This window comes from Festucalex cinctus, chromosome 5 (genome assembly GCF_051991245.1).
Source record: "Festucalex cinctus isolate MCC-2025b chromosome 5, RoL_Fcin_1.0, whole genome shotgun sequence".
Taxonomy (NCBI): domain Eukaryota; kingdom Metazoa; phylum Chordata; class Actinopteri; order Syngnathiformes; family Syngnathidae; genus Festucalex; species Festucalex cinctus.
In genome coordinates, this window is record NC_135415.1 from 10,994,434 (window position 1) to 11,008,488 (window position 14,055).

The 14,055-nt window shown below is 41.4% G+C and overlaps 2 protein-coding genes across 2 annotated transcripts; both read right to left on the reverse strand.

The window, feature by feature from the left end:
- Window positions 1-601: 601 nt before the first annotated feature.
- Window positions 602-4,717, reverse strand: LOC144018698 (uncharacterized). The gene is made up of 2 exons (XM_077521152.1): window positions 4,454-4,717; window positions 602-2,512 (listed from the first exon to the last, which is right to left on the reverse strand). The coding sequence occupies exons 1-2, from the start codon at window positions 4,533-4,535 to the stop codon at window positions 1,110-1,112; spliced, it is 1,485 nt and encodes a 494-aa protein (XP_077377278.1). The 5' UTR covers window positions 4,536-4,717; the 3' UTR covers window positions 602-1,109.
- An 84-nt stretch (window positions 4,718-4,801) lies between these two features.
- On the reverse strand, window positions 4,802-13,903 carry LOC144018701 (uncharacterized). Its single transcript, XM_077521156.1, has 3 exons — window positions 13,637-13,903; window positions 12,164-12,487; window positions 4,802-7,115 (listed from the first exon to the last, which is right to left on the reverse strand). Exons 1-3 carry the CDS (start codon window positions 13,899-13,901, stop codon window positions 6,343-6,345), a joined length of 1,362 nt encoding a protein of 453 aa, XP_077377282.1. The 5' UTR covers window positions 13,902-13,903; the 3' UTR covers window positions 4,802-6,342.
- Window positions 13,904-14,055: the final 152 nt, after the last annotated feature.

A 14,055-nucleotide genomic window follows, 5' to 3' on the forward strand; every position in this document is an offset into this window, starting at 1 on the left:
TGTAAACAACAAATTTGCCATATTCCGATAAATTCTTCGTTGTACTGGATAACGCAGTCATTCCAAATCACGTTGTGTCAAGTCGTGATAAATGTCTTGTATTTACATTTGCCTCGAACGCTTTGAGGGCGGAACTGACACGATTCGAATGGGATGCACACGGCTTCCCAGTTTCCTCGAATGCAGCATTTATCCTCGTCGAAACGACGCTCTTTGGGTCGTTGTAATTTATTTGTGAGGTTTAGTTTTATTTCAAAATGTGCTAAAATGTTGTTTGACTACTATAACAATGTGCCTGGTTCGTATGCTATTCACAAGCAAAAGCGAAACTGTGGAAATGAAGCGTTGCATTGTGGAAATAAACTAACGACTTTGAGACAAAGCTATTTGCTATTAAGTTTTACAGTTTGCTCAGAAATTATGTGGGACTTAATTGTATGGAAATTATTTTTCCCATTTTTAAAACATATAAATCCGAAATGTTTATGAGATTCTCTCATATTACTGAGTGCTGAAAATAAAAGATCAATAAACAAATCAATTGTTCAATGTAATAGCATTTTCTGGAAATATTGCAGATGAAAGAAGAGTTGCAAAGAGGTCGGGATCTGTAGGGTCTTTATTGCAAAAACAGGTGAGCATCATAAAAACAATTTTTCACCCAACAAATTTACATCATTTGAAAGTACCTGTATTATTTTAATTTTGTACACTCGCCATAAATACTGGCATATTGTGATTTTTGTGCCTGGACCTTCCAGCAGACTGAGGGTGTTTTCTATTAAACGCCCCCGACAATTTCATGACTGAAAGTAGACTAGACCTGAGACCAGATGGAAGCAGGTCTAAGTTGTGGTGCGAGCGGTATAACACGATTTTGGTGGATTTGATCGAGGCTGCCAACAACTGTGCCCATCTATTAAAAAAACAAAAGAAACTGTACTCATGCTCAGAGTTACACTGCACTTTCCCCTAGACCTGCACTGAGCACAAAAATGGGGCCCTAATGTTGACAAAGTATTGCACTAAAGTTTGAGTTTATTCTTCCCACTTTTCGTCCATTTGTAAGCTTGAATTCATTGGTTATAACTAACTATGCAGGAAAACGTTTATTCGCCATTGTGTTTCTGCATGTGTGCTGTCAAGCTGGACTTCTTAAAATAGCTTCGGTCGCAAACTGAGCAAGTAAAAGGTTTTTCTCCCGTGTGTGTTCTCGAATGTGCCACTAAGTGTGCCCTTTGAGAGAACATTTTATCGCAAACTGTACAACCAAAGGGTTTTTCTCCCGTGTGTGTCCTCATGTGCGCTATCATGTTTGCACTCTGAGAGAATATCTTGCCACAAACTGAGCAACTAAAGGGTTTTTCTCCCGTGTGCTTGTGCATGTGTACGCTCAAAGAGAAGCTATGAGCAAAGGCGTCACCACAAACTGAGCAACAAAAAGGTTTCTCTCCCGTATGCGTTCTCATGTGTTTGATCATGTTTTGCTTTTGGGGGAAGGTTTTACCGCAAACGCAGCAGCTGAAGGGTTTTTCTCCCGTGTGCGTTCTCATGTGTGCGTTCAAACTGTGCTTATAAAACAGACTTTCGCCACAAACTGTGCACGTGTACGGTTTTTCTCCAGTGTGTCTCGCCGTATGTGCAATCAAGGCTGCTTTTTTTGCAAATGTGCATCGACAAACCGAACAACTAAACAGTTTTTCCCCCGTGTGCGTTCTCATGTGTGTAATCACATGTGAGCCTTGCGAAAATCTTTTACCACAAACTGAACATTGAAAGGGTTTTTCTCCCGTGTGCCTCCGCATGTGTACATTCAAATTTCTCTTATTCGTAAATCTTTCGCCACAGTCTGAGCAGCTAAAGGGTTTCTCTCCAGTGTGCGTTCTCATGTGCACGCTCAAACTGTGCTTGTAAGGATAGTTCACGCCACAAACTGAGCAAATGAAGAGTTTTTCCCTCGTGTGCGTCTGCATGTGTCGAGTTAAATTGTAATTATATGTAAAGCTCTCGCCACACTCTGAGCACGTGAAAGGTTTTTCTCCCGTGTGCGTTGCCGCGTGTCCAACCAGAGAGCCCTTGCGAGCAAATTTCTGGCCGCAAACTGGGCAACTAAAAGGTTTCTCCCCCGTGTGCGTTCTCATGTGTACGGTCATGTTTTCTTTTCGGGCAAAACTTTCACTGCAAACCGAGCAAATGAAACGTTTTTTCCCCGTGTGGCATTTGACATCAGATGCCTCCTTTTCAGTGCTTTTCAAGCGTTTGTCGTCGCTTTCATCGTGCACGTCGCTCCTCAAGGGTTCTGCCGTGTTGTGACTATGTGACAGTGGCGCCGAGAGCTCGTCTGCTGGTGCTCCGCCACTTGGCCGTGATGGCTCGGCCACTTGGTCTTCGTCGACATCTTCTTCGGCCTTCACCACGACGACGGTCAGTGGAAGCTTGCTGACGTCCACCTCCTCCTCTTCCTCCTTGACGTCGGGGGTCAGTGCATCCTGGTCGTCCTCCAGATCCGGAACTGTCAGACAGGCAACACAGCAACACGCGCTTCAGCTCAAACAAGTAGAATGCACTTAGGCCCATCCAGACAATGTAGACATATGATCATTTTGTCAGATTTTTCAAATGAAGAATTCAGCATGCCTGTTTTGTCTTGAACAGAAAATGTCTCTAAGAGAAGAAAAAAAGGATCAATTCTTATTTTTTTCACCGAAGTGGATGTTTAAATTTGTCCACAGGAACTGCAACAGTTTTTGAACGAGTTGGTGCGCAGGTGGCTCTCGTCCATCTTGGCTGTGAAATTCAGCTTTGTAAACCACCGTGATGACTAGGGCTGGGTCTAAAATATCGATATATCTATATCGAATCAATATTCCTTTTCATAGCCCAATATCAATTCATAAAACCATGAATCGATACTTTTGATACAGTTTCCCCTCCCCCGTAAATTAATGTGCCAAATAGGGTCCAACCAATTAATCGGTCGCCGATTATAATCAGCCAATTATTGGCCTTCAAACATCGGCCAAAACAATCGGCCAATTGAGCTAAATGGACGATTATTTTCCCCTTAAAACGTTATCGAAGAAAGCCTAAGTTTCCGACGCTGTGAAAGTACCTTGAATGCACCATTTTGCTTGCCTAGTATTAGCAACTAGCAAGTGTGCAGCGTACGTTATTCTGGTTATTCTGGTTATTCTGTTGCCCGAAGCCTCCTTTAAGATGTTGAATGACACCCACCGCAGTTGATGTTAACTGTAAAACTAAATACTCAATATTAATAATTACATCACTGTATATTTAACTACAAAAAACACTTAGTTTTTAAAACATCGCTAGCCTAGCACTAACAGGAAGTTAGCAAATGCTAATGAGAAGTTAGCATCGACTTCGAGAGTGTTTTTCCTTCAAATAACAAATTGAATCGGGCCCTTCTGAATCGATTTTGGAAATCGGAATCGATACCCAACCCTAGTGATGACTTAGGGCAATATGGACTTTAAAGAATGTATTACGGTATAAATTCAGTCCATAGTGATAATTATTGTTTTTTGTTTTTTTGGTAATCTAATCAAAATAAGAAATTGTATTAAATGGGTTAATGTTAAATGTTAAACAATAAAACACAACCATCCAGAGGAAAAAAAAAATCAAAATATCTAGTAGAAATATTTTTCTTGGAATGTGCACTGTTGTGCCATGCTTACCTAGCAGAACCATAAAAGCAAATGAGTGCATTCATTTCAGTTGACCTGGTATCATTTAACTTGTTAGCGGGCTCATTGTTGGAAAATGATTTGTTTAATGTTTTACTTACCTTATTGTGGTTTCAGGGTTTATGGCTGAGAGTCGGAACCGACTGACACAGCCTGCGTGCACAGTAATTGGGCTTAAGACTGGTACGCCTTTATTACTACACCATGTATCTATTTAGCTCTGTTTAGTCATGTTAATTGACACAATATACTGTAATCTCGTTGCAAGTGCCATTTATTTGAACACAAAGTGAAGCCACGCTTTGATTTGCCAGACACGCATCTTGTGCGGATTACACAGAGGACAAACACACTTCTTTTTCTTGACCTGAACACAAAAATGCAAAACTTTTCTTTTAAATATTGTTCACAAATTGGTCACAGCCTTTTAGCGAGTACTGCTTTCTGCACCTGTTCAATAATTGTGCTGTCTAATAATCATCGTAATAAGGTTCGCTTGTGAGATGTACAAATACTGAAAAAAAATAAACAATAGTATTTTCTAACGTTGTTATTGTGTGTAAAATGATCTTAGCGTTATAGCGCCACCTGTTGCTTGCTTTGCATTTCATGTGGACAGATGTTTGTGCGGATACATTTTTAAATCGACATCGGTCTTAGTGATTCATTGCTGTCACCACGGAGCTGTTTAGCATCGGGAATGTTACGTCAAGTTTGGTAAACATGACATCACGTGAACACACCTTGTACGTGTCGCTCAATCGCGTCTCGTCGTCGTTGGTTCTCCTCTCCCGCTGGACAAAATGTCTGCTCGTACGACGTCATTGTTTGAGAAGGTCATAAAAGATGGCGTCAATATCCGAAATTTGACAATCGTTTACCAAATCGTTCGATATTTGATGTTTTTCCACTAGATTTCACTTCGACGCCGTCGCGCTATTTTCGTGCCTTGAAATCACTTCAACTTCCGCCTTTTCTTCTTCGCTGGTGTTCCACGGCTGCGACGTGTCCGCATAAACACACGGCCGCCTTCTTGCGACGGTATAAGGAGAGCAGAAAAATAACAACCAATGGAAGAAAGCAGCGCTACAAAGAGGCTAAATGGTCTTTATTGCAAAGTTATACTTTGACTGTACATAGATGATTTATACAACGTTTCTGCAATTCGTCAGTGTGTTGAAATCAAACAAAATGAAAGTAGTCATAAACAAAATGTGATTGTTTACAGATCCTCATGCCATATAACCTTGGTACATGGTGCTTCACCAAGACAGGATTATGTGTTCACGTGTAGCAGCAATTAACCGTTACGGAGAGAGACCGATTACCGGCTGGGCAGATTATCGGCCTCGCTGCTCGGCATTTTTGAAACATGTCAGCATCGGCCTCTTTCGGTAATGCTACTAAGAGATCAGATGTCATAACAATAAAAAGTTTTATGCGGACGCCACTAATCTAAATTCTGATTAATATTGCGTTTGTGGAATATGAATGAAGTCGAAAAATCAACCCATTTTTATCCATTTCAGGGGGAGGCCATTTCGCCACTTACCGTCAACTGAACATGACATCACAAGTGCCAGGCAGGCTCAACTTGCAAACGTCACATGACCAAAGTCAGAAAACAGGAGAGCCGTGTTTTGGTCGTGATCTGAGTCCCGAGCAACTGTGATGTCATTTTCAGTCGACAGCAAGTGGCAAAATGGCTGCCCCCTACGATGGATAAAAACGAGTGGAATGGATTTTCATTCATCGGAATGTCGTGTTTAGACTAGTCTTTCGTCAAGAACATGTTTTACTTAACTTCCCTTTTATCACATTTGCTCCCAAAAACGTATCAATGTGTTCTATTTTAAATGTTTTAAGTGTCCCAAAGACAAATTTATGTTTTTTGTTTTGTTTTTTTATGCCAGAGCATACAGAAGTCCTCTCAACTGCAGCGAACTGGTGAAGCAATGGTTGTAATGACAAAAACGGCCAGCAGGTGGCTACAGAGTATAAGAGATCAACCAAGGCTATGTTGAAAACAAGCTGTTCTGTATAGTTCTGCATAGATTTGTGAATAATGATGATATTTATCTATATTCTAATCGTAATTGCTGCAAAATGGAAACAGATAGAAATATACCTTTTTCCCCTGATGAACGAAGAGACTCTACTCTTTCTTTTGGTAGGTTACACGTTTTGTTTTGTTTTAGCAATAGAACACAATATTTTGTGGGTCTTGCAAAATCAGTCAAAATCCATTTAAAAGTCAAAATGGCTGGGAGGGAATGAGTTATGCTTAAAGGCATTTAAAACTCAGTTAAATGTTAGCATTTGGGCCATTCAAAAATTTTAACACCAATATGTTCCCTTTTGCTGCAAATATATCGGGTATCGGCCTCCTTGACTACTAATAATCGGTATTGGCTCTGAAATAAACATATCGGGTGTTTTCTACAGACAATATAACAATACTCACTGGCATCTAATGTTATCCTCTGCAAAAAATAAAAAATAAGAGTGACTAATATCACCCAGTCAGTTATGAAACGTCTTTAAGACGTCTTCATGTCATTATCTGTATTTTACTGCCCCGGTTGCCAAGAAGCACGCATCAGAAGGAGCACAATGGCTCGAAGATTTCGTTTCACTGTCCTTGGTGTTTGCGCATGTGTGCGGTCAAACTGTACTTATAAGAAAAGCTTTCGCCACAAACGGAGCACGGAAAAGGTTTTTGTCCCGTGTGCGTGGCCGAGTGCGCGATCAAAGAGACCCGGTGAGCAAAGCGATCACCACAAAGTGAACAACGGAAAGGTTTCTCTCCCGTGTGAGTTCTCATATGTGCGAGCATGTTGGCCCTTTGGTTGAATATTTTCCCACAAAGGGAGCAAGCGAAGGGTTTCTCTCCCGTGTGCGTGTGCATGTGACGGGTCAGGTTGTAATTATAAGCAAACCTTTCGTCGCAAATGGAGCAGCTGAAAGGTTTTTCTCCCGTGTGCGTGGCGGCGTGTCCTGTCAGGGAGACCTTGCGGGCAAATGTTTCGCCGCAAACCGAACAACAGAACGGTTTCTCCCCCGTGTGCGTCCGCATGTGCGTCGCCATGTTGGACTTGCGGGCGAACCTCTCGCCGCAAACCGAGCAGACGAAACGCTTCGGCGCTTCCTTCCTCGAGCGTTCGTCGTCACCTTCGCAGTCGGTGCCGCTCCTCGACGATTCTTCCGTGTCTTCGCTGTGTGACAGCGGCGCCGAGAGGTTGCCCTCCACCGGCGCCGCCGCCAGTCCTCCACTTGGACTGCGAAGCTGCGACGACTCGGGCGCTTCGTCCTCTTCATCTTCACTCTTCACCGAGACGACAGTCAGTGGCAAAATGCTGACATCGGCGTGCTCTTCTTCCTCTTTGACGCTGGCGAGTTGCGGATCTGCGGGACACAAATCACAACAAGGACGGTAGCTAACATGACAAGTGGCTGCCATCTTTGTGGAATTTTGTATTTGAAACGCCTCATATTTTGGGTTGGCTTAATAAATAAAGTTGAGTTGAGAAAGAGGGATCTTCTCTTGAAATCATCCAGCGACCTGTCTCCTCTCCACAGGTTTTCAATGGGGGTGAGGTCTGGGGACTGACATGGTCATGGGAGGAGCGCGAGTTTGTGTCTGTTGAACCATATGTCAAACATTTTCCATCCATCCATCCATCCATCCATTTTCTTAACCGCTTATTCCTCGCAAGGGTCGCGGGGGGTGCTGGAGCCTATCTCAGCTAGCTTCGGGCAGTAGGCGGTGTACACCCTCAACTGGTTGCCAGCCAGTCCAGGGTCTAAAATTTTCAATATGTGATAATAGAGCTGCTCGAAAATATTAAGCATGAGTAAATTGGAAGAAAAAAAAAAATCACAATGAGTAAAATTATTTTAGGTTTTTTTTTGGTACAAAACAAGAAAATCTTTAAACGTAAAAAAATATTACAACAAATACATTTCTTTGAAACCCTATAATTGTGCAAGTTCCTTTTGGACCAAACAAGATATATTAGTCATTTGGGGAAAAAAAAAAAGTCCCAATATATAGTTAAACAACTCAAAATTAGTATAAGTAATCTTTTATTTTTGTTTACGATTGTGCCTATTCGATAAATTGGAATTATTTTAATGCTTTTAAGTTAACACATCTTAACAGAGAGTAGTAATTGTAATAAACTGATACAAACGACTTTTGCCCTTGCAAATATTACCTTGGTTTCATAATTATATTTACTTTTTTTTTTTCAATTATTCATAGTTAATTAAAAACATTACGTATACTTCAATTTGCTACTTGTTTTTTTCTCTGTAATGTGTTTACAGAAAATGCTTAAATAAATTTTAAATTAAATTAAGAATTACTCAGTTAATGTGTTTAATTTTAGAAGTGCTAAAAATGAGTTAACGTACTAGGAAGGGCGAGCGAGAGAGCGAGAAATTCCTATAATTTGACATGTTTAAATACTTAACATACATTATAATACACGTTGTACACTAATTACACTATGTATGCACACTAATGCAATATATTAGTGTGCTTTTAATTAATTGAATCATTACTGAATTATTTTTCCTGCTCAATGCCATCCACGAAACATAGAACTTTGACTTGTGTGTAATATTCAGTTAACCTGTATAATTTTTCATTTCAATATGTTTTCAACAAAGACTGAAACTTGAAGTTGTCATTTTTCTCTGCAATTTGATATGCTTGATATTGAGCAGTTGAATTCACTTAATTGGAGTGGGTCCAAATACTAAGTAAATCTTACAAGTTTAGTTGCCAAATTATATTTTATCTCTGTATTTGCAATTGGGTAATATTTGTTTTGTGTATTATTAATTATAAATGCCGCCGTATCCCAGCTGACTTGGGGCGAGAGGTCCTAACATGCAATATTATTTTCATTTGGCATTCATCCATTCATTTTCACAAAACGCTTCCGGTTGGCTAGACGGACCTTTTACAGGTTGTGCAACAGCGACAACTGTTGCGTACCATCGTTAGGTAGGTACTGTACAAGTTTACTAAAACGTGGACGGACCTTGGAAGCGAGCTTTTGGGCGAACGGCTTCCAGTTGCCGTCGCTGTCCTTCGTTCTCCTCTCTGGCGCGACAAAGTTGCTCCTCGTACGCCGCGATGGTTCTTTCAAACAGTTGGAAGATTTCGTCGGCGGCCGCCATGAGTCGCTCCCTCACCAACTCCTTCAACATTTTCACAGCAACTGCGTTTTTCCCGTTCAGCTATTTATTTTACTCCGAAAACGCGATGTGGAACCAAAGCGGCAGCCACTGCGCATGCGTATATCAGTCGCGATCTTGGGAATTTTTGTTTTTTTTAAGAAATCTTTATTGAAAACATTACAATTAGCACAATTAGGAATTCTATATTTTAAAACTCGCCGCGAAACTTGTACGGCAACTGCACTTGGGCAAACTACGTGCTACTATCGACTCAAAATCGGTCCTGCAATAAAGACAAGTAATTGATAAATATAAGTAGGTAAATAAACAAATAAAATTAACAATAAATTAGTAACACAATAAGTAGGTATAAAGTGAATCCGTTAATAAGTCAAATAAGTGTCAATAAATTAATAACACAAAATACAGCAGGCACTGAACAACACTGAAACAATGCTGACAATCATGCTCAGTCCAAAGGGGTGTCAAACTCATATTAGCTCAGGGGCCGCATGGAGGAAAATGTATTACCAAGTGGGCCACATCGGTAAAATAACGGTATATAACTTAAAAACGATTACCGTCATTTATACGCAGATTTTCGTGGACCAGCCTAAATTACAGAGCTCAACTGTAATCATGTTGTTCCGAAGAATAACACAAATGCAAATGGAACGCGGCAACACTTTCCCGGTATACATTCCAGACGTGTTAAATCCACCTGTTTTGCATATATATTGTTCCCAGAATGCATTGCATGGCACAGTTAATGACGTTATAAGGACGCTAATCCTTGTCATATCTATTTGTGTTAATAGTAATTGAATTTGTGTCGTATTTAACATATTTATGTCGGTCTATGATTTAAAATAATAATAATAACAATTAAACAAACCACAACCTTAAGTTGTGTGTAAAATAATGACATCCAAGACGATTCCCCCGTATGTTGCATTGCTCATCTGAGGACTGCTTGTGAAATTACAAATTATATATATTTTGATTGTGATTCTGATTAATTAGTCCGACATTACAATTTATTTATTTATTTTTTTAACTTTACAAAATCGTCTCGCGGGCCGGATTAAACCCCTTTGTGGGCCTGATCCGGCCCGCTGGCCTTATGTTTGACACAGCCTAAAACAGTTTTATGGCATTGTATTTTATGTTGCTTTGTATGAGGCTGTCATCTTTGTGAAGCACTTTGTGACTTCTGTCTGTGAAAAGCACTATAGAAATAAAGCTTACTTACTTATCTAATATTTAGCAGAAGGTTGTTCCTGTTGTTAGATGACAAAAATGCTTTTCGGTGAAAACAACTTTATATTCTCTACTTATTTATGGATTTTCATCATCAGTTTTATTAAAACAGTGTAGTAGCTGTAAGAGTCAACTCACCACAAGCGCGTAAATACGAACCGCAGTCAAGTCATTCAGTCGACGTTTGACGAGCCACGACGCGTCTCTTCTACCAGCCGAGCAGCGAGCACAAGTGAGAGTCAGCGACTCATAGCCAAGTGGAAATATAATCGCCTTTATTGCAAACAACGCCACAAACAAACGTTCAACAATTTGAAAGCTCAAACAATCAAACATTGCAATAACAAAAAATATGATCATCTAATACAAATGGAAATTCAATAACATTTTCGTATGCAGAAAAATGTCTAAAATAGGCAATTGACATTGATAAAATGTGACGGGTCGTTTGTGGTTGTGTTAGAAATTATTAACAATTTCAACTATGTGTGTCTGTTATTCGCTTAAAAACTCACCAATTTGCATTTTGTGTGCGTGTGAAATACTGTAAGAATGCTGCCAAAAGAAATAGGAAAAGTAGCAAGGAAGTAGGTTCATGTGATACTGTGCCACACAGTGCATTCTGGGAACAATACATATGCAAAAGATATTACATGCCGGAAACTCACACGGGCCAAGTGTTGCCACGGCCAATTTGCACTTTGTGTTATTTTGTTTTACAGTTGAGCCCGGCAATTTAGGGTTGGCCTGCAAATAGCGAAAATCTTGGTATAATTGATGACAATAGTTTTTTTGAGCGATCCGGCCAGGATTGGAGTGGGACAAAAAATAAATAAATAAATCGGCCCTGCCATTTTGACTGACCCTTGCCGAACAGTTAGCTCTGCCACTGGTATTTATTGATGATGTTTCACTTTGCTATCTATATTCGAAATGGATTAACAGACTGGTCCCTCTCAATCGTGGGCCAGTCACTTGGGGTAAAATTGAGGAAAATAATCATTAAAAAGCATTGCATCGGCCCTGAAAGAGACCAGCCCACCGGGCATCTGCCCTGTTACGCCAGATGGCCAGTCCAGCCCTGGATCCGGCCCACTTGATAATATATTTTCCTCCATGTGTGAACTAACATGAGTTTGACAATTGACACTCCTGGTTTAAACTATTAATCTAGCAATTCTAAAAAATAAAAAAAATAAAATGTAGGTGTGCATTACTGAGGTTTCTTCATTTATTAGCAGCAGAGCTCATATCTCCATGTTGCTGTACGGTGCTGATTGTCAGTTCCTGTCGTTTTCGAACACACAAGGAGCAGGAAAGAATTCATTCTGCATTGTGTTTCCGCATGTGTATCGTCAAGCTGCACTTTTTGAAATAGCTTTTATCACAAAGGGTGCAAATGAAGGGTTTTTCTCCGGTGTGCGTTCTCATGTGAGCGACCACGTGTGCCCTTTGGGAGAAGATTTTGCTGCAGACTGTGCAACTGAAAGGTTTCTCTCCCGTGTGCGTCCGCGTGTGCACGTTTAAAGAGAACCTGTGGGCAAAGGTGTCGCCGCAAATGGAGCAGCGGAACGGTTTCTCCCCCGTGTGCTTCCGCATGTGCACGCTCAAGGAGAACTTGTGGGCAAAGGCGTCGCCGCAAACCGAGCAACAAAAAGGTTTCTCTCCCGTGTGAGTTCTCATGTGTTTGATCATATTGGGCTTCTGGGGAAATCGTTTCCCGCAAACGGAGCAACAGAAGGGTTTTTCTCCCGTGTGCGTCTGCATATGTGCGTTCAAACTGTGCTTATAAGAATAGCTTTCGCCGCACACGGAGCAGGCAAAAGGTTTTTCTCCCGTGTGCGTAGCCGTGTGGGCAGTCAAAGAGACTTTCTGAGTAAATTCCTCACCACAAACTGAGCAGCTAAAGGGTTTTTCTCCTGTGTGTGTTCTCATGTGTTTTTTCACATGTTCCTTTCGAGCAAACATTTTACTGCAAAGTGAGCAGGTAAAGCTTTTTTTACCTTTGCCACCTCTCGTATCAGTCGAGTCCGTTTCAGAGCGCCGGAAGCGTTTGTCGTCACAATCTGCGTCGCTCCTCAAAGATTCTTCTCTGTCGTCACTGTCTGACAGCAGTACAAAGAGTTTGTGTGGTTGCGGTTCTCCACGGCGCTCCCTGCTTGGAATTCGTGGGACATCAGGCTGCGATGAGCCGGGTAGTTGCTCGTCTTCATTCTTCACTACCACCACCACGTTGAGCGGCAGCTCGCCGACGTCAGCCTCCTCCTCTTCTACCTTAACGTGGGGGGGCCGTGGGGCCACCTCGTGCTCTTTGACGAGATCCGGGTCTGCGGGACACAAGCCAGAAAATCGCACGTTAGCTAGTAGCGCATCTGGAAGGACTTGGCCTTTTCAATCAGCGGGTTGTTGGACAAATGAATTTTGCAATTAGTTGTTGGAGGGCCGTTGGCTTGCCAATCAGAGCCGTTCAGGGCCAAATACTAGAGATGGGCGATACCAGTGATTTTGGATGTGATCCGATACCAAGTATTACTGGTACCAAATATCGCAATACCAATCCGATATTGATACCGGAAGTGTTTTGTTTTTAATTAATTAATTTATTTTTTAAATAAACACAGCTGAAAAAACACACAACTGCGCTGCCGCTGCGCTCACACATCTTAAGTTGAATCAAACTACCTCAGACTGTTGTGTTACCAGTTTCACCTGTCACCTTGTCAAGAGTGGTGTGCAAGATGCGGGCCTTGGCCTTCACCCTGATATATATAAAAAAAAATACAAAAAATAAATGAAAAAAAAAACAAGCAAAAAAACAAAACAACTAACCTTAATACAACACAGTTGTAATTTTACAGGCAACCACCATCATCATTGATGCCAACGATGTCGCCGCCATGCTTCCAAATGTTTGTTTGGGTTAGTGAGAAGGGCGAAGGAAACGCATGCTTGACACGGGTTTGGTACGTACAAGTGGGCGGGGGTAGACACCGGTGCAATGCTTACATGCGTGCAGAAGGAGGAAGGAAAAAGTAGCTCATACGCACAAAAATATACAAAAGAAATAAAGAAAATATAATAAATTAATTGCAAATATCGATACTTTCGACTGGGGATCGATACTTAAAACTGAACACGCTGGATCGAAATATCGAGATTTTGGTATCGATCCGCCCATCCCGACCAAATACTGCTCACAGGGGATCCAAGTCGCCGGTCACGGCAAAAATAATCACTAAGCATCATCCTGTAGAAACTTGTGAGGAAATCAAGAATAGAAACATTAAAATGTGCTGGGAATAAAAATATGACGTTAGTCACAGTATATGTGACTAAATTATGATCACATGTAGCTTTGCTGCCACAGTCGAGAGTTGATCAACAATGAGGTTTAGCGCCACAGAATCAAATCGATAACTGTTTTGTGTTGTCGACTGGTTAGTGAAGGGCGAGCCTACTAAACGTTTGTTTACAACCTTGAACGTGACTTTCGGGGTAAACGTCGTCGTGCAGTTGTCGACGTTGTCGCTCGTTCTCCTCCCTGGCGCGACAAAGTTGCTCCTCGTACGACGCGACGGTTCTTTCAAACAGGCCGAAGATTTCGTCGGCGGCAGCCATGAGGCGCTTCCTCACCAAATCTTTCAACATCTTCATCTTGTTGGCACACACGATTTCAATTTCAGCGCCTTCTCGCGTTCTTACGTGTCCGACTGTCTGCTTGAAGCTTTTCTTTTTTTCCATCCACTTCGTCAACGCCTGGAAGTTGCGCATGCGTACAAAGACAGCCATTTTTGAATTGTATCTACGGCGAGTCTTGAGGGACTAAACGAATTCATTGACAGGGAAAACGTTCGGTTTCGTAAACGAATATAACGTTTGTTTTGTAAACGGTAAT